Source organism: Canariomyces notabilis, assembly GCF_033297395.1.
Source record: "Canariomyces notabilis strain CBS 508.74 unplaced genomic scaffold N656scaffold_1, whole genome shotgun sequence".
In the NCBI taxonomy this organism is placed as follows: Eukaryota; Fungi; Ascomycota; class Sordariomycetes; order Sordariales; family Chaetomiaceae; genus Canariomyces; species Canariomyces notabilis.
Window position 1 is genome coordinate 688,090 of NW_027041823.1, and position 18,599 is coordinate 706,688.

The 18,599-nt window shown below is 54.4% G+C and overlaps 6 protein-coding genes across 6 annotated transcripts; 3 read left to right on the forward strand and 3 right to left on the reverse strand.

Annotated features, from left to right (window-relative positions):
• Positions 1 to 4,786: 4,786 nt before the first annotated feature.
• Positions 4,787 to 5,773, forward strand: N656DRAFT_699863 (uncharacterized protein; the record flags this gene model as incomplete). The annotated part of the gene is made up of 1 exon (XM_064810819.1): positions 4,787 to 5,773. One exon carries the CDS (start codon positions 4,787 to 4,789, stop codon positions 5,771 to 5,773), a length of 987 nt encoding a protein of 328 aa, XP_064674732.1.
• A 2,701-nt stretch (positions 5,774 to 8,474) lies between these two features.
• On the reverse strand, positions 8,475 to 11,123 carry N656DRAFT_699654 (uncharacterized protein; the record flags this gene model as incomplete). Its single annotated transcript, XM_064810802.1, has 2 exons — positions 8,475 to 10,545; positions 10,594 to 11,123. 2 exons carry the CDS (start codon positions 11,121 to 11,123, stop codon positions 8,475 to 8,477), a joined length of 2,601 nt encoding a protein of 866 aa, XP_064674733.1.
• Positions 11,124 to 11,480: 357 nt separating this feature from the next.
• N656DRAFT_773228 (uncharacterized protein) lies at positions 11,481 to 12,328 on the forward strand. The gene is made up of 3 exons (XM_064814019.1): positions 11,481 to 11,540; positions 11,705 to 12,024; positions 12,081 to 12,328. Exons 1-3 carry the CDS (start codon positions 11,508 to 11,510, stop codon positions 12,187 to 12,189), a joined length of 462 nt encoding a protein of 153 aa, XP_064674734.1. The 5' UTR covers positions 11,481 to 11,507; the 3' UTR covers positions 12,190 to 12,328.
• Positions 12,329 to 12,663: 335 nt separating this feature from the next.
• On the reverse strand, positions 12,664 to 13,478 carry N656DRAFT_698426 (uncharacterized protein; the record flags this gene model as incomplete). Its single annotated transcript, XM_064810710.1, has 4 exons — positions 12,664 to 12,837; positions 12,900 to 12,946; positions 13,171 to 13,203; positions 13,277 to 13,478. The coding sequence occupies 4 exons, from the start codon at positions 13,476 to 13,478 to the stop codon at positions 12,664 to 12,666; spliced, it is 456 nt and encodes a 151-aa protein (XP_064674735.1).
• A 630-nt stretch (positions 13,479 to 14,108) lies between these two features.
• Positions 14,109 to 16,623, reverse strand: N656DRAFT_773230 (uncharacterized protein). Its single transcript, XM_064814020.1, has 6 exons — positions 16,488 to 16,623; positions 16,388 to 16,422; positions 15,196 to 16,326; positions 14,870 to 15,128; positions 14,596 to 14,807; positions 14,109 to 14,541 (listed from the first exon to the last, which is right to left on the reverse strand). The coding sequence occupies exons 1-6, from the start codon at positions 16,513 to 16,515 to the stop codon at positions 14,515 to 14,517; spliced, it is 1,692 nt and encodes a 563-aa protein (XP_064674736.1). The 5' UTR covers positions 16,516 to 16,623; the 3' UTR covers positions 14,109 to 14,514.
• Positions 16,624 to 16,781: 158 nt separating this feature from the next.
• N656DRAFT_721497 (DNA glycosylase) lies at positions 16,782 to 18,266 on the forward strand (the record flags this gene model as incomplete). Its single annotated transcript, XM_064812487.1, has 4 exons — positions 16,782 to 17,062; positions 17,199 to 17,232; positions 17,285 to 17,401; positions 17,444 to 18,266. Coding segments are annotated over exons 1-4 (1,059 nt in total), but the record flags the coding sequence as incomplete, so codon positions are not given.
• Positions 18,267 to 18,599: the final 333 nt, after the last annotated feature.

Consider the following 18,599-nt stretch of genomic DNA (forward strand, 5'->3'; position numbering starts at 1 on the left):
CAGAATAGTGCGGCTGTTTTGTCGTACATAGTAGGGGGCCCTGACTCCTTGCAACGGTCAGCACCCGGTGGGATACCTGTTGCCGAACGGAAATGTCCAAATTCCACAAGAAACCAGACTAAACAGAGCACGGAAATGTAGCAACGAGCGATGCCCTGGGACGGAGACTGTTGCAGCTCGGGGGGCCTGGATGCAATCTGAGCCAACAGGCATGTCCAAGGCGGACCTTATGCCAACACAATATGCCATTCCACCTCTGCGGCGACTTTTTCGGTCTATTGGGTTCTTAACCCATTGTAAGAGTTTCAGCCAAGCAAACACCGTCAGGCCGTTTCCAGTTCCTTGGGGAGAGAAAGGGGTCAAAGAAGCCGACAGGACAACTGTCACACGCAGAGACATAACCATAAGTCGTTGACAGAATCTAAGCTGAACATCTTGCCCCCAGGCATGGAAACACTGTGTTAGCTACCTATCTTTCCACCTAGTAGTGTCTATCAGCAAAGCAACTGTCCAGTACCCTTCCCTTCCATACTATTCAAAGAATGACTCCTTATGCTAGAGTTAGGCAAATCCTTCCACTCTTTGGTACCAGAAGCCTTCTTTCTTGCCCACCCAGGTACCCTAGTTGATCTGTGCCACTCAGCGCGCATCACTGATGACGGGCTCTTGTCAAGCCGGTCGTGGACTCGGAATGTCGAGAAAGCATACTGAGCAGAGAAAGGTCTAGGGCTTTTCGAGGGTACGGAATTCTCTATCAACGAAGCACAACATGCATTGTCGCTCACGGCTGACAAAACTTAGGCTAGAGAGGCGTGGAAGAAGAGACAAGTAGACAACTCAGTCATCGTATGTTGGCATACGCGAGTACCATCCAAGAATCGGCGGCAGAAACTGAAGGCAGAGGGCCGAATTGGCCGAGATATTTGCCATTCTGGTATTTGCCAGTCTGCAGACCTGTCCTGCGACACTAGGGCGCGCATCTGCGCATTCCACCAGCCGATCCAGATTGTGTCTCGCCCTGCCTCCGGATTCCCAGGCTGTGTCACTGGACTGCCTTGGCCGAAATGACGCTAGATGGAGCTTCTTGCTTGGCCGCCGGCATGGCACACATTGCAGCACCCAGCCGGCCAATATCGGGAAAACCCCCGGATGGGCATGAGACGATGGCTTATGCTTTCACAATGCTGGGTAGTCCTCCTGCATCACCGAGGAGCAGCTTGCCAGCAGAGCATGGTGTGTGGTCCTATGGACTGCATTGACAATACTCCATGACCAAGCTCTCTCTCCCGTCGTCAAGCTTCCCAGTTGAGCCTGTGCTGCGGGCCTCGCAGACGATCGAGGATGAAGTGAACCCAAGAAGACCGATATGGGCAATGAAGAGATCGCATGACATCCGCCAGGCGTTAGAATTCAATTTTTCTTTCTCTCCTTCGCTTGCACAAGCTGCTACACTCGGTATACTGAGAGGATGAATTGTCGCGCGTTTGTCGGGTGGGTTGCCGCTAAGGGGCAAGCCCCTAGGAACCTGGTTTCCTTTCCATTGAAGAGCTAGGCGCCCTGGTCTACGAGCGACCCAGGACCGTGAGACAGCGAAAGATCAAGAGAAATCTGGGACTGAGAATAAGGTTAAATCTGAAGCATTCAGAGAATACAGCATTGCGGACACTGGGATTCTGCGTCAGTCGTTGCCGCCAGGTTCACTTCCGCCGGAGGTCTGCAGCCGGAAATCATAAGTCCTGCGGACTCTTGAGATGAGTAGAGGAGATGGGAACTCGGTTGGCGTGTTGTGCGACACCCATCGCACCCAAACACGGGCGGTGGAGAGGCTACAACTATGAACAGAGTGTTTGCACATCTGAGCACTGCTGCCGTCACCCGGCACCATGCGGCAGGCAAGATGATGACGATCGAGCACCAAACCAATGTCTGGTGACGGCGCGTCCTTGCGCTCGGCGGCATCTTCTACCTCTCCTACCCCGTCGCAGTGCGGTTGATGTTACTACCTTAGTTTCGAATTGTAAAGCAGTTTCGATGCGTACCACATCACGGCCGACCGCTGACACAGTAAAATAGCTTCGTGGAGTCGAGCGTGTAGAAAAACGTTTCGGCAGCCGAACCGAGGCGCCTAAGGTGTTCCGAGAGTCAAGATCATAATGCGGAGGACTGGCTCAGGGCTAGCAGCAATCAATGGTCGGGATCGGGCTCGGGAGCCTGCGGAGAAGAGCTTTGCAGAGGCGCTCTGGAAACGATGAAATTGCGAAGCTCCTGAAAATCGCCTGGCAGCAGGAGCCGCCTGGACTCCTAGATGGTCTGGTACCTTATGGCAGCAGATGAGGCCAGCGTCCTGAATCCAGAAGGTGGAAGGAAGGAAGTACCTACCTTAGTGTTACCATGCTACACGGGAAGCAGGCGCGCGCTCCACGTTGTAAGTCCCTAGACCCAAGGCGGCGCGAGAAATGCTGGATGTGTGAGCCAATGACCACGTCAACGGGAACCGCACGATACATATCAACTATGACACCCCGGAAACGCCTAGCCAACAGAAGCCACAACACATGGCTTCATTCTTGCAAGCGCGTCAACAGCCGCGCGCTGAGCTGGTTGGAGGTCGCTGGGCGGGCCCGAATCCGGGGCAGGAGCAGGAAGCGCGGCTGCAACCAAAAAAAATTGGCAGACCAGAGACCACTTATTTTTCGAGAGCGAGGGAAACGATGAAGCGAACTTAGCTGATTGAAGATGCACCACTTCCCTGGCGCGCGCTCAACTGGAGCTTCCGGTAAGCAAACTACGTTACTTACGGGCTCAGAAATCACGGTAGTCATGCGGATGGTCGAGAAGCTCTCATTGTGTAGACCGGCCGGTTAGGCCGTAGGCTACTCGACCCGCCAGGGAAGCCAACATACATATAAATCTTGCGCTGGCTCGCGCAACCACCTGACCAACAACAAAACTCTTTTGATCCAACTCAGATTGCCAATCCTGCCTGCCTTGCTGATTTCACGGGCCAGGCTGAAGGATTGCGCCCCGCGCCAACCGCGCTTCTAGAAGAACTGCAGAAGTCCAGTCACAGCAGTCATCGCAGGCCGGCCCTGTGAACGGATTCGACGAGATACCGACTTCAAACAGCAACGAGCTTCTCTCTGCCACCCTGCCCTGCGCCTGAACCACGATCGTCCGGATCCAACCTCATTTGTACGACTTGATCATTTCAACGAATTAAGCTTATTACCATAATTCTGGCAATTTGCGAGGTTAATGCTCAACTCTGGCGTCACAACTTTCATCGCGAGAGTTGTCGTCCGGAACTTGTCGTCGTTGCGATCATCGCAAGTTGTTGTTTGAAATGTAGGCGGCAAGTCTTGACCAATCATAGCACCCTGTACTAAGAATATGATTTTTAGCGCCCATCCCTGCCGGGGCTCCACTCGCATCCAGCCAATCAAACGAGGCTTTGTCTACCCCAGGCGATTGAGCTCCCGGCATCGTCACTGTCTTTCGGTCGTGGCTTCTGGCCGCTAGCTCGTGGCAAGCTTCCAGCACGACCAAGCACAAGCCGTTCGCGGTGTTGGGCTTGGGGCTTTCCTCTGCTTTGCTGTCTGCTTCTGCGAATCGGACGCAACCCACCGGTTCCAGCAAAAGGATACGGGCGTTTTTTTAAGACTCTGTATGTGATGGTCAACGTTGTGCAGTCCATTTACCTGTACTGTATGATTACGATTGCATACCTTACCTTACATCCCCCAGAAACAGCAAATTAGCCCTGAGCACAAGGACATCCGGCGCTGACTGCTCTGACCCTGGCCAGGTTGAAAAACCCCAGGCTCTGCCTCGGCGTTACGCGATATTGGGCTTTCCTACGCGCCAGGCGCAGCAGACCGTAAGTGCCACTCTCTTTCATTATCTCATCTTCCTTTTCCTCGGGCACTTTCCCAATGAGGAACGGCAGAGCAAGAGGCGAGGAGGCACACAAGAAACATTGAAGCGCGGAGAAGGACGCGGGCGGGCCTTGAGCTGCAGCCCCAGTCACGCCAGGCATCCGCAGCAACTCCCCATCGTCTCAGCACACTTTCACTGCCGCCCGGGACCCCTGTCGGGTTGTCGCTTCTCGCTTGTCAGAGAAACGCCCCACTTCAGCTGATGCTCCCTGATTTGCCCGCTGCTTCATGCCCCTCTCGAGTCTCGACACTACCGTACAGCAGATACGATGCTTGCCATCCCTGGCTCTCAGTTTTTACCTCTTGCTCTTTCATGTCATGGCTCCGTTCAGCGAGATGTTAGGCTCTCCACCTGGACACAATGTCAAGCATCTCTGCAGCACAGCTGGCACTTTCCTTGACAGTCACTACAGATCACTGACCGGCTGTCCTTCTAGTAAGCCTCGAGACAGGCTACTCGAAACGACCGCGGTTAGCTCGCGGATATTACACGTACAGTACATACAGACAGGGACTGGTACGCTAGTCCGCTGTTCTGGCGCCCAGGGATAACGTTACAGGGTTGCCGCGCGACACTAGGCCCTTGCGGAGAATTCCTGTTGGACATCCTGTTCTTTGGGCCTTTGGGGTGCGGACCCTCCTCCGTTGGTCCAGATCATATATTCCTTTGCTGCCCACCCTTCCCGTACCTTCGGTCTCCTCCTCCCCCAGCTGCCGGGCCCCTCTCGCCTTCCATCTCCAAGGTGAGCTGAGTGGCAGTCCGACACGCGGTACTGCCGGGAGACGTAGGTTGGCCGCTGCTCCTTCCATTCTATCCGACTTGCCATCTACCTGGCATCCTAGCTGCCATCATGTCGTCCAAACCGGCTCTCAAGCTGTCGACGCCTGTCACTGCAAACTTTCCTAATATTCCTCCGCCCCCTCCCGAGCTCCGTTCGGCCGTGTCGCTACCTTCAGCGGTCTCTGCGAACACTCCTTTGTCTGCCGTCTCACGGACATCGGCTTTTCGAGACCCAATACCCTCATCCGGGCTGCCCTCGGCCGGGCTCCCCTCCGCTGGGCCTTTCAGTGCCACAATCAAACTTGAGCATGACCTCCAAAAGACACCCATCTCGCCACCTGTAGCATATCTGGATTTCCTGAAGAGCATGTCTCTAGTCTCGCCGAATCTCACCTCCCCGCCGCAGACTGGGAAGGCTGTCTTGAACCGGACAAGCACTGCCAGCACTACCCTCAGCAACACCAGCACCAGCAGTAGTAGTTCGACCGAGTCGGAAGAGCCTGAGAAGGATAAGGCCGAGCAGGTCGAGAGTGCACCATCCACAGCGCGATCCGAGCTCAGTTGCGAGTGCGAAGAAGAGGCCAAGGACAGCCCGAGGAGCCCAAAACCTGTCCCTATTGAGACGAAGCGGTCACCTACACCTCGTGGCTCCGGCAACTGCCCTCTATCTGCTCCGCCTACGGGGGCATCCGTGTTCCCCAGCATGAAGCTACCCGCCTCACCCGCCATTTCAGCAGCCTCGGGCATATACTCGCCAAGATCTCCGCTGAGCGCTGCGTCAGTGAAGTCGCCCTTTGACTGGGAGGCGGCGCTCAAGTCCAGGAGGGCCGCCGAGACACCCGGCTCGAAGCGGCCCGCGGCACCCGAGACTCCGGGCATCAGCGCCGCAGCCGCCGGCACACCAACTACCCCTGGACACGCCAAGAGGGAGTCGAGGTCGAGCATACGGCACATTCGTGAGGTCGTCACAAGAACGGTGACGTACACTCCGAGAATGGCGCCCGCGCCCAAAGGCAAGCGGAGGAAAATCGACCCCGAGACGGTGGTCAAGTCTTGAAGGAATGGATTCATGGAAAGGCAGACGTTCATGGGGGCATCACTATCGTCTTGGAATAAGGATTCAGCCAGACGCAGTTACGGAACTGGATTACTACCTTGCATACAACTAAACCGACCTACGCCGGGTCAGGACCGACGGTCATCCTTGTGGACCCGCCGGAACAGGATGGAAAAATGGGAATGATAGGATTCCCCATTCGACCTTTATCACTCACGACAATTGACTTTCTTTTGTTTTCTCAAGGCGTCTTGGAACGGATGGGCCAATGGCACGGAACGGACCGGATTGATGGGAGTACAGGAATCAGGGTTCGGTTATGATCATTAGCCAAATCCGTGAGGGGGTGTTTTGGCTATCTTCAATCTATATTTACTTTGGAGTCTCTCCTGTATATACCTCCGTCATATCTCCATCGCGATGGACTGGGCCACGGGTGTGGAATACTTCTTTTTGCTGATAGCAGAGACGGAAGGCGGAAGACAGTGGCGTGGCGATGGGTGGAGGCATGGGGAAGTTGAGGGATTTTAGGGGGTTGGCCGGTCGAATGACCAGGGGGGTCTGGCTCCTTTTCTGCGTGGAATAGGACAAACCGCCTAGGTAGGCAAGGTAGCTAGCTTACAGCCTTTACCTGCGGCATCTCTACCTAGGATTGTGTACTGTACGGTACTCAGGGTAGAAGCTAAAGTCAAAGAGAGTGCAAACTAACATGGACGAGTTACTCGGAGTTTGTGCTTTGGTGCACGACAGCCTTGGTCTGGCGATCGTGGCATGGTAGGTGGCCACTGACGCGGTGATGACTACATGAAGGTTATGCGGTTGGCTCTTCGAGACTGTTGTCTATTCGTTTACGTTGTTGGTTATGTATCCTCTGTTCGCTCTTCCTCTTTTTCCACTCGACTGATCTGACATGGGCTCCCAGGTGCCAACTGTCATGATTTTCTTATTCTGGGTTTGTGTAGGTGGTTGCCCGCTTGCCAAGTCCGACGGCTCTACAGGTAAGAAAGGTTTGTACAGTACCAGGTGCTTCTCTGGAACGTAGCGCAGTACATTGATGGCTTACCAATGCTCAAACATAAGCCATGTCCTTGAGTACTGGTCTCTTAGTGGTTTGACATTCCAGGTAGGTGCTGATGGAAGTCCCTGCTTGTGAGCCGTCTCCCTGGAAGGAACATATGGCTGAGAACGAATGGTAACATCTCAGTCTGCAACATATCTGCTCACCGGCTGGGTCCAGATCTTCAATTTCAACAAGCGATAATTGAATGAAGTACTGAGAGCGAGGGGGCCAGAAATGCGCTGTCTGTCCGCCCCCAGCGGCCCCAGGACTGACACTCAGAAGTTGAAATGGTAGAAGCGGCAAGCACCCGCCTATGTAGATCCAAGATCGGATTAGCGCAATCCGCCGGCATGGTCAAGCTCAAAGGCCCCAGCCGGGCCCCCGCAAACCGTGTGTGGTCCACCCATCGGGGCTGTTAAGCGCTCAGGCCCTGGAGGTGGGGCTTTTAATCCTTCCATCTCCCCTTCTCGTTCTGCCGTGGTGTGGGTTCCTGTGTGTCGTCACTGCAGCACAAAGGTGGATGGCCCTGTTCTCTGTTCAGTGATTGGCCAACGTTCGTTTGTAGGCGTGGAGTCCGGCGGTTAAGCGCCCGTCGGGATAGGAACTGTGGAATGAGACTGCCGTCTCAAATGCCCCTACAATCGGGGTGCTCTCTGGCCGTTCGTCTGTCAGTCAGACTCTGTCTTGATGAGCGGTGTATATACAGATTGGACAGGTTGGCGATGCCTGCATTTCAGGCATGGAACTGCGCATCAGCGATGGCGCGCGAGTCTCGATAAAATGAGTCCTTGCTGGCGACGGGAGACTGCCAGTGACTTGTCACGCAGTCATGAGACACCATGCTCTCCATCCGTACCTTAGCTTGTTGCTGAAGCGAGCGGACACGGAGGTGGTTCCCACGGTTGCCTGCACCTGCAAGCCCATCAACAACGCCTGCTGTATCGTGCATCACTGCAGCGGTGTCGAGAAGCTCACCGCCGGCCAAGACCCGCGGCACGTCATCCCCGGTGAGCATTTCACAAAGGTGAGAGGGCGCAGTTGTCGGTGTGCGACGCTGCAAATCTTTCGGCGAGTCACCGACGACTGGCTTACTGTGGATGCTCTCAGCGCATCCGATTGGCCAATTTAGCTTGCAGAAGGCCATCGTGGGGATCAGCCTCCAGCCAGGCTCGCGGGCTCAGATCGAGACCGACCGATGTACTCCGTATTTTGCCCCATATTGCGGACACGGAAACCCTCCAAACTGTGACGCTATGGGGTGGGAGGTGTGATGTCGGTAGATCCGAGCCTGAGGACTGCTGAGACAACATGGTAAAACTACCTGTTTCGAAACTTAGAAGAACGTTTACAAAACAAGTTCTTCTATAGTTATTTCAGGTGTCTTAATCTCCCACGTTGACCACGTGCGTGCCACTGTCCGTCGATCCCAGGTTGAACTTGGTCGGTGTAACCCGAGCTGATAGGGGCTAAGAGCTCATTGCCATCAGGGAGTCAGCGGTCCATATGCCGTAGTGTAGCTGAAGGGTTCCTCTCGCGCTGAGATGGACATGCTTTCCCAGAGCACTGAGCTTCTAATTCGAACCAGCCGACCGGCTGAGCGGATGTGCAACACACTGATTGAGAAAGCGACATGTTCTCTGATCAGTTCAGCGTCCGGACTTCTCGTGCGACCGCATTGCATAGAGCGACCCGGACTCCCGCACCGGTGAGGACGTTAATCCATAGACGTTGTGTATCACTGAGGCGGTCGTTGGCGCTTTTCACTTCGGCAAACATGACCTCCCCCTTTTGGCCGTTCTTGATGCGACAGTCATCTTGTGGTTCGCTTCTCTCTATCCGCCACAGAACAAGGTCCGGCACGCCGCTTCCACGAGCCTTGTATTCCTGTGCCATGACCTTGCACACGGCGGCAAGCGCCTCTCCGTCGAAGCAGCTGACCAGCTCAGCCAAGTCCTCAACATCAAAGTCCCAATTCAGCCCCACGACGCAGGTGCGGCGGTCGTGCTCGCGTTTGTGAACCTCTCGCAGAATCTGCTCCGCCCCTCCATTTCCTATTTCGACGAGTCGGTGGTTTATCTGGCTGGCGCGAGCCGGGTAGAACGCATCCGTGTGCAGGTCGAGGGGGCAGGTTTGGTAAGCTGTCTGAAATACGTTGGGGACGTAGACGAAGAGCACATCGAAGAACAGATAGGCAAAGATGGTTCGTAGGATGCCACCTTCGCTGTGAAACCCCTTCCAGCCTTGCCTGCGGTAATGCGACAGGCACATTTCCTCAACGCTGACATGGAGCGGCTGACCGTCCACCCCTGGATCCCCCAATTCGTCCAGCCATATTGTCTTGGTGCTGAGCCCCCGGCCACCCTGGCTTTTGGGATCCACGTCATCGCGTAGCAGTTGGACGCCTTTCACAATATGCTCTTCGGGCTCGCGAAGCTTCACATGGCCAAAGTCATGCTGCAAACGGCGCGGAACGCGCAGCCTCTTTTCGAGTCTGAGAAGCCGCTTTTGCAGGTCGTGGTGATAGATCAGATGGCAGTCAGGATCCTCGAGACCTGCTTCGCAAGTGGTCACGGCGATCCGCTGCCAGTGTTTCTTTCGCACCTCAGGATCGGTCGCTACAGGGGCTGGGTCCGCCTCCCACATATATCGCTCCTCCAGCAAGGCTCTGCGCTGATACCAGGATCCGCGCCGGGCTGGATGGAAGAGATGCTGGTTGAGGAGCTCGGTAAGAAGTTCGTGCTCCTCCTTGTACCGATGGAGACGGCCGAGAACATGGGCTGCCTTGTGTGCAATTCGGGTAAAGGCATGGCCGGGGTTGAATCGACGAAGATACGCCCCTTCCCTAAATTCGTAGACGTGCTCTTCTCGGTAAGCTTCCTCTCGAAGAAGCTCTCTCCAGCGACTTGAGATGCTTTCAAAGATGTCCAGAATCTTGCGGAACCCTTCCTCCCCGGGAGGACCATTAAACTCGAAGATGCTGTCTAGCTCGAATTCCTTTTTCATCGAGTGCTCAAACTCGAGCAGGTGTCGGCGGGATCTGAAGATGTTGGATGATCGGCACACAATGTATTCTGGAAAGTTACGCTTTGCCATCTTAGCCAGAATGATTGTTGTGAGTGACTTTTCTGTCCATTCAGTTGATCGGTAGAACACCAAATGCACGCGCTCGAACAACTTGAAGACAGGTTCCGAAAGCCTGATAAGCGGCCCCGTGATGGCAAGGATCTTCTTCAGAAAGTGTGTATTTCGGTTTGCCTCTTGCTTCACCGAGCTCTCGTCTTCGGCTTCAGTGACGCTTGAGTCTGCCGAGGCGTTTGTGCTTGAGCGCCGCAAGCCGCAAGCCATGAGGCCCGACTGACGGGCACTTGCATGACAGAAGGCCTTGAGGAGGCTGGCCTTGTTGTTTCCTTGCACTTTTGCCTCTTTGGCAAGCGTTTTCAGCTCGTCGAGACTGAGCAAAGGAGCAGCCTCCTCGACATCTTTGATGTGCAAGTCGGAGCTGTCAGCAAAGGTAAACGTGGAATCGAGCGACCAGTCCTGCCCTTCATGTAGAGGATGGCAGTTGGATCCGGAACTACCCTTTTCCTCAGGCAGGATTCGAGGTTCAAGAAGGTGGGTAATAGCAAGGTCAAGGTCAGAGATGTCGCTGTGGTAGGCTAAGCGCTCAACACGATGCCACAAGGCAGTCTTGCGCAAGAAGAGGCGTACATAACTGCAAACGTTAGTCGACTGGGAAGGGCATCGTGGTAGAACGACCTACAGATATTGGGCTTCATAGCTCAAAGCTCTCCATTGCTCAAAGACACACATTTCCTTGGCGTCAAAGAGATGTGCCTCGTCCTCCAATACAGTGTCCAAAGCGAGATTGAACGCGTCGACATAGATGGAGCTGTTCCCTCGAACCCAGTGACGTTGATCTGCCGGTGCGGATGCATCGGCCGGTTCGTTCTGTGAAGACTGAGATGCTCGCATGGCTTCATACTCCTCAATGGCTTCCTGATCTGTGGCCACCGCAGGAAGCGAGTTTTCGAATGCAGTCGGACGTTGGGGCGGGGAGTCCAGGGATGGGCCATCCTCGTCGACAATGTCGGAGTCTGGCCCAAACTTGTTCAAGGTGGATGCATCATCGTCATCGCCATTGGCGGACATGTAAGATGAAGCTTCATCGTCCTCATCGCTATCCCTGACCTCCTCAAGCCTTGGTTTCTTTACCGGAGGTCCATCTTGCCTCGATTCCGTGGTCCTGTTGGAATCGTTCCGGGGTCTGGACCTTTGGACAAAGCGATCCATCTTGATGTAAAAGTGAGGGCCTTCTGCGCCGCTTTTCCCATAGTGGTTTTCCAGCACCGTTGCTCAGCGATATGTGGGATGATTGAATTCTAGATTTCTTGTCCAGGCAGCGACAACTCGCGAGTTGACCGTCCTCTCATTTGCTCTCTCAACACGGGATCCCGTGATTACGCGTGTGTAGTGGGGCCTGCCTGCAAGTGGGCGTTTCCAAACCTCGATTCCCTTCAACCTTCAACAAGGCTTGTCAATGTGCAGGAAACATACCACGTACAGATCATGTCAGAACAAGACAAAACTATGGCCACCACAGGGACGCACAACCAAGATATGGGGCCAGAAGCCGTCAATGGCCGTTCTGTTCCCTCCGAAACCGCAGACATCCAGATGGCAGATGCGCCGTCGGACCAGCCGGCAGCTGTACGTCAATTCTTCTAGTCAATCCCATGCTCCGCGGCCATGCCATTACTTTTGATCCTCTTCTTCCACCTTTTTACACCCCGCCGACCTTTCACAAGCGCCCCTTTCAATCGGACAACCGCCTTGTCCCCACAAAACTAACCCTCTCTCGCTCCCCCCTCCAGGACCACTCCTCAGCAGCAGCAGCGCCGCCATCTCTGCCGGGAACGTATTCGACGACGCCAGTGCCGATCCCTACAATCCCACCACCGCCTACAGCTGCAGCTCCCATACCCGACCAACAGCAACAACAACAACAGCAGCAGCAACGAGGGTCAAGCACCTCTAGAGCAGCATCGGCGCATCCCGAACCCGCCGCCGGCCCTGCCCCAGGCTTCACCATGCCCTCGGAGGCGGCACCGCACGGGGCGCCGGTGCGGCAGTACATCAACACAAAGATTACCGGGGTGCTGCTGGAAGGGATGAAGCTTGTGGCTCGGGAGCAGTAAGTCCTATCTTCTGATCAATGGGACGAGCAGTAACTAAACGGATGACAACCAGGCCCAAGGATCCGTTGCGAGTCTTGGGGGAGTTTTTACTTCAGCGGTCAAGGGAATTGGAGGGTGGACAAGCCGGGGGAGGATCGAATTCGAATTCTGCTGCGCCGTAGGAAGATACATAATACGTTTGCGGGTGTCTGGTTGTACTCCTGGTTGACCAATTTGGGTCCATTAGAAGAACAGGAAAGTTCTCGGGAAGGTGAGGTTACATTGGTAGGGGAAGCTATTTCTGGGGTGGAACGGAGTTCAGGGGGGCTTCTGGTTCAAGTCACAGGTTGTACAGAGATACCATGGGCATCACATGGGCAGGCAGGAATAGAGGACTAACGCATTTACGCGACTTCATCCCTCTACATCATCATGGTTTGACTGTGCTCAATGCGACTTTGGGCAAAGAGCCAGTCATAGAATCGCTGCACCTGTTGCAGTGTTCTCTAGAATGCAAGTTTCCTTTCCATTCCCCAACTCCAATGGCCTAGACCAGACCGGGCCGCCAATAGCTGCAAAGAACCAGACGATTTTCCCACGGCGCCCATTCGCCGTCCCACTCTTCGCTCCGTTCGGCTTGGCTATACGCCGCTCGCTTAGGCGACGATGGTGCTGGCAGTCGAGGACTCGTACTTCCAGGTAGGGGGGAGGACACCAACGGTCTTGTAGTAGCGGGCCAGGCGGTGGATACGCGACTCGATGAGAATCAGGCGGAACTTGGAGTCCTTGTCCTTGCGGTTGCGCTCAAGGTGCTTGCGAACGGCAACAGCCTTGGGTTGCGAATTAGCTTCATACAGCAGCAGTAGTGACGAGGCGCAAAAGGAGACCATACCTTCTTGATAAGCATGTACAGGTCCTCCGGGATATCGGGGGCAAGGCCTGTCACGCCATCACTCTGTCAGCCTGGTTTGACCAAACAGAGGCATATATATTCCGCCTCTTTTTCTATCCCCTAGTTCCTTGCGGATGTCATTCGCCAACTCGTGCGTGACAAACCGTCAAGTTTTGTGGTTCGTGCGCCAGTGAGGCGCTTTTCCGCATAGCTGGGGTGTCCAATTCATTCTCTCCTCGATCATTTCCAAGAAAAGGCGCTCAATCCATACCGTTGCTCTTCAGAATCCGGAGGATCTTGTTACCTGTATCCCAGACCGTCAGCAACCATCATCTCAAACCTCGCTCTACGTCCCGGAACGGGAAAGGAAACCATACCAGTGACGACCTTGACCTGGGCAATGCCGTGGGAGTCACGGAGGATGACACCAATTTGGGAGGGGGTCGCGCCCTTCTTGGCGAGCTTGCAGATCTGGTCAACGACCTGCTCCGGGGTGGTCTTGAGCCATGCGGGCGGGTTGCGCGAGTAGGGGATGGCAGAGCTGGAAATGCCCTTTCCCTTGCTGTGAAGACGGCCCATCTTGTCGGTGTCGGTGGCGGAAGTCGGCGATCTGGGTGTTGGGGATCGTTTGGTCGCTGGGCTGAAGAATTGAGAGGTCGAGGCAGGCTTCGGCGAAATCTACCACTGGGTGCTGCAATGGATAATTCGCTGTGGGCGGACAAAATTGCTTTGGGTTATGGTCACCCTTGATTGGCTATAATAGGTGTAAGACTTCACGTGTCCGATCATGTGATGTCTGTGACAAGTGTGGGGCAGTTACCGAGTTCCATTTATCTTTCAAGAAATTCCTGCAGCACAAATCTTGCTCCTTGCTAGCAGTCGACGAGCTTCGAAGCCAAGGGCAGTCAAGAAGTCCTGCTCCATCACTGGAATCAAACGTTCTTAGGTTGATGCTCGAACTTGATACTGTAAGTCTAGCATCCTTTGTCATTTCCCTACCTCCAGCCAACTCTCCTGATGAGCAACAACCTTTGTTTTCTTAATTCTGGTACCTCTTATGTTAGAGTCCTTTGGGCTCGATGAATGAACTGGACTTCTGATCTTCTGGCCTTTCCACTCTTATTCTCAACCACTGTTTGATGGGGCTGAGCACTAACTTGCTCAGCAGGTTTTTCGCATACGAAAAATAGAAGCGTATCCGGATACTCGGGCCATTCTGATCTAGATTTGTTGTGTCTGACCTGTTCATTGATCTGTAGAAAAGTGCTGCTCTTAAATAGCAACACTGGATATCCGTACATCAAATAGAACGACAGTCTCCCTCAACTACCTAGAGTTTGATAGAGCAACCTGTCGAGAGAGTGCCAACCGCATGCAACCACTCCCCAGCTATCTGCCGGCATCCCGGAGTGTTTCATGCAGTGCAACCGATTTCGCCCGAGTAATTGTACATTTCACTTTATATCCCACAGTGCTCGCAGAGAGAGCCTCGTGCTCGTGAGAGACTTCGACCGTTTCATCATCGCTGGCCGTATCTCAAACCCAGCTCCCACAGCCCCAGAAAATAGCCTCACTCGTCAACATCCGCCATTCATCCTTGATCATCACCTGATCATCACCAAGCGTTCACATCAAAGTTCTCCTGTGATGTTGTCAGTTGACAGAGATTATGCAGTATATCAGCATTGTGCATTACCTCAGGAAAGTATGTGGTGACGACCGTGCGGTCGGCGAATTTCCTTCCAGCGAGGGCCTTCAAAGCCTTCGTCGCCATCTCGGGAGTCTCGTATTTGATGTAAATCTTGCCCACACCGGCTGATTGCCTGCTGCCCCCGATCGGTCTTGGGATCTTGAGGGATAGAATGGTGCCGAACTTCTCGCATTCCTCCTGGACATCCTCACGAATTTCTGCGGCGTTGCGTTAGTAGGAAAACTGGGCGAGGGGGGAGTTGGCATCGTGACTGGCTTACCCTCGTAGTCATCATTATCCATCAACTCATCTGGGGTGACCATGTTGAGGAGCTGCAAGACCCTGCTGACTTCAGAGTCGGTGGATGTCGTCCCTGCGAGCATAGACATAGCATTTACGCCCATCTCTCCGGCAACCTGTGTGATACCAATGCTCGCCTTTTGGACCTTGAGAGCCCGTTCACCAAGCGTCATGTTGTTTAAGCCCTGGATCGCGACATTGGTTACGCTGGAGTCGGCATACTCGAGGAAGGCGATTCCCTGAAGATGTGTCAGCTCATGTTGCCAGACCAATGCCTTTCAGTAGGTCTAGTGAGGGTCTACTTACTCGCGACTCTTGTGTGCCATTGTCCTTTACTAGCACAAACGACTTGAGCTTGCCGAAGCTGACCAAGAGCTCCATAACTTGGTCATCCGTCAGATAAAGTGGGATATTCGTCACGCTTATCTTGTTGGGGCTGTCTAGCACCACGCTCGATGGCACGTCAGAATCCGGGTCGTAGTTTGGATCCTCAACAATGGCAGGCACGATGTAGTCCTTTGGCCGGCGGATGTGCAGACCGCGAGGGGCCGCACCGTTGCCGTTGGTAGCGTGCGAATCGTCTTCGGCCTCCATCGTCACGCCGTCAAACGCCAGAGCAACCGTCGCATCCGTGCTAGTCCTGAACTCAAGCATGGCAAACGTCCGATCGGGAGAGATGTGGCAGAGCAAGCAGGGATCGGCGTTCTCAATGACATTCAGGCCGTTGAGTTGAAGGTTGAAGAAGTTGACAAGGCTTTCTTCAGTCGCTGAGGCGGGTAGGTTTGAGACGATTAGGCGTTTGCTTTGGCGGGAATTAGAGGGTTTAAGGGCAGAACTATTCACTGCGCCCCCAGGCTGGGTCATGAAAGCTTGGAGTTTTGTAGGATCCATGGCTTGCTGACGGGGTGCACCAGGAAGTGGGAACATGCCAGAAAGTTTGGCCTGCTCGGCAGTAACATTATCATAGCCGGGTGGTTTGATGTCCCACTGTGTCAGACGGCGCCTCCGCTCCAAAATAGGTACGACGTCGGTGAGGTCGGGTGTGGGTTCTCGTTTCTTGGGTGGGGGTGACGCGCTCCGCCGAGGCGGACGCTCCCTTTCAAAGTCCCGGTCACGCCTAGGTCCACGACGATCATCGGCCAGATCTCGCTCTTGACGACGGTCCCGCCGGTCATCGTCCTCGCGGCGACTTCGGCCGCCTCGGTCGCGCTCCCACTCTCTATCGCCCCGGTCGGCGCCGCGACGGTCGCGGCCCGAGTAACGATCTTCGCGCTCACGGTCGCGGTGACTCCTGCTGGAAGAATACGCATCGATATCGCCATCTTCACGACGGGGTCGGCCGCTGCGGTAGTCAGGCGATCGGGACCGCCTGCGTCCGCTTCCTCGGTCTCGAGTGTCTCCGCGATCGCGCCTGTCATCGCGATCACGCCTAGATGACTGTATAATTGATTAGCTTCAGCTTCACTACAACTGATGATGCGGGTCATGGGTTGCGAACCTGGTAGTCGCGAGAGGAGCCGTGTCGGCCGCTGTCTGTGTCACATCAGTTAGAATCAATTAATGAGCCGAGAACGCCGAGAACGCCGAGAGAAACACACCTCTAGAGGAATAATTATCCCCGTTCATATTGGCGTCGGCTCCCTGTAGGCACACGATGATGCAGGAATTTTCGTGCCGTCGACGGGGATACCAGTGGCTGGAGCTGGATGCGATAACGCCAACGTTAGTCGCCGCTGAACGCGAGGCTGGAACTTTTTTCGAGTGGGCAAGCATGCGGGTGCACCGTGCTTAACGTTAGAGCAGCCACGCTAGTCTATTCTGGTATTAGCGCACTACTAAGGTATCGTTATCCGCCACCGTTCCTGAACCTGTTCTGTGCAAGAACGCTGTGCTGGGCAAGTATACAATTGCCTATCTCATGCAGACAGAACACTTGAACTCACTCTTACACGCTGTATTGCACATTCAGCTTGCACCTGCTGACTTTCGTTTACCTTAGCTCTAATCCTAATGGTGCCGCTCGCACCTTGATCATCCCTCATTTCAGTCATTTCTGCCTCTCTTTTCTTTCTTTTTGCCAGCATCTCAATGGGGGCACAAAGAGTAGCTGAGTGGCGGAAGCTGCCCCTGAGTCTCTCTGAGCTGTGCGTCGACACAACCCTTCGCTGTGGGCGTATGTTTGTACCTGCCATTTCCACCTTCTCACAACCCGCATTTACTCTTCACATCCTAGAACACAAAGGCTCCTTGTCATACTGAACACTGTCTAGTCTCTGCTAAAGGTTGGAAGTCACTGACATGGGCTTCAGAATCATTTCGATGGCGGAAGATCAACGATGAATGGTTGGAAGAAACTGTTCCATTCAATGTAGTCTCGGTTCTAACTGGCTGCTAGGCATTGTGTGCTGAAAGGCCGTATCGTCTCACTCAAGCAGGATCCTTCCCATCTGCATTATAAAGTAACATGGCCCAAGGCAGCTCTTTCACTTCCAACCCAGTCAGAATCGCTCTCGTTGGCTTCTGCTTCGCCAGCAGACAGCGACACGGGGGTTAGCGAAGATGATGGTGAAGATGATACCGGATCCCTTCTGCATAGCTATTTCGCCTTGTCGCATTCATTGTCATCACTCTACAAGCAATGGGCTGCGTCAGACCCCAATTTCGCCCGTCGTGCCCCGGCCTTCACGGGCATCAGGATCCTGAACCAGGACGCATGGGAGACATTGGTTTCATTCATATGCAGCAGCAACAACAACATATCTCGCATCAGCCAGATGGTTCAAAAGCTGTGCAACCACTACGGCCCATATATTGGTACCATTGCGGGCATCCCGTTCCACGATTTTCCACCGCCAGAGGCTTTGGCAGGGAAACACGTTGAAGCACACCTCCGAGAACTGGGGTTTGGCTACCGAGCCAAATACATCGCTGAGACGGCCGAAATCGTGGCGTATTTCCATAGCCCAGGTTGGCTTCTCCGGTTGCGAAACCCCAAATGTCCGGCATTCGGTGCGACACCCCAGGCCGGCGTTGAACGAGATGACGACGCCACCAAAGCTAGTGCGGAACCGGCAAGCTACCGGGCTGCCCATGAGGCTCTTCTGACCCTTCCCGGTGTGGGCCCCAAGGTTGCGGACTGTGTTTGCTTGATGGGGCTCGGCTGGTGGGAAGCTGTACCTGTCGATACCCACGTTTGGCAAATCGCACAGCGCGATTATCATTTCAAGAATGCCAGCAAGACCAAGACCTTTACAAAGACCATGTACGACGCCGTCGGCGACCATTTCCGCAAGATATGGGGCCCGCTGGCTGGCTGGGCACAGAGTGTGCTCTTCACGGCGAACCTGAAGTCCTTTGCCGAGCAAGCTTCCTCCAAGAATTCCGGAGTAGTCACCGAGGTGATGGAGTCGAAGGATGTTGCGGTTGTCCAGGACTTAGCACCCATTGGCCGAGAAACCACTGTGAAAGTTGAGGAGACTAAGATGATGGCTACCATCGAGACGGTCAGCCGGAGCAAGAAGCGGGAAACAACGACAGTCCAACAGACGACGGTTAGAACGCAGCAGACGTCAATAAAGCTTGTTGAAGCGGAGACTTCCCTGCGAAGGAGTAAACGGAGGAAAACTGCAGCCACATGAGGGAGCGGTCGGGCTCAAGTTTAAACAAGGCCAAACTAACCACCTTCAGGATGGATTTCAAACTCGAATCAG

Excerpts from the sequence above, each read along its gene's own strand:
- N656DRAFT_773230 (XM_064814020.1), bottom strand. The coding sequence starts at position 16,515 with ATGAACGGGGATAATTATTCCTCTAGAG. Across the intron at positions 16,423-16,487 it reads GGATAATTATTCCTCTAGAG|ACAGCGGCCGACACGGCTCC; the intron begins GTGTGTTTCTCT and ends GATGTGACACAG. Across the intron at positions 14,808-14,869 it reads GGATAATGATGACTACGAGG|AAATTCGTGAGGATGTCCAG; the intron begins GTAAGCCAGTCA and ends GCAACGCCGCAG.
- N656DRAFT_773228 (XM_064814019.1), top strand. The coding sequence starts at position 11,508 with ATGGCAGATGCGCCGTCGGACCAGCCGGCAGCT. Across the intron at positions 11,541-11,704 it reads CGTCGGACCAGCCGGCAGCT|GACCACTCCTCAGCAGCAGC; the intron begins GTACGTCAATTC and ends TCCCCCCTCCAG. Across the intron at positions 12,025-12,080 it reads AAGCTTGTGGCTCGGGAGCA|GCCCAAGGATCCGTTGCGAG; the intron begins GTAAGTCCTATC and ends GATGACAACCAG.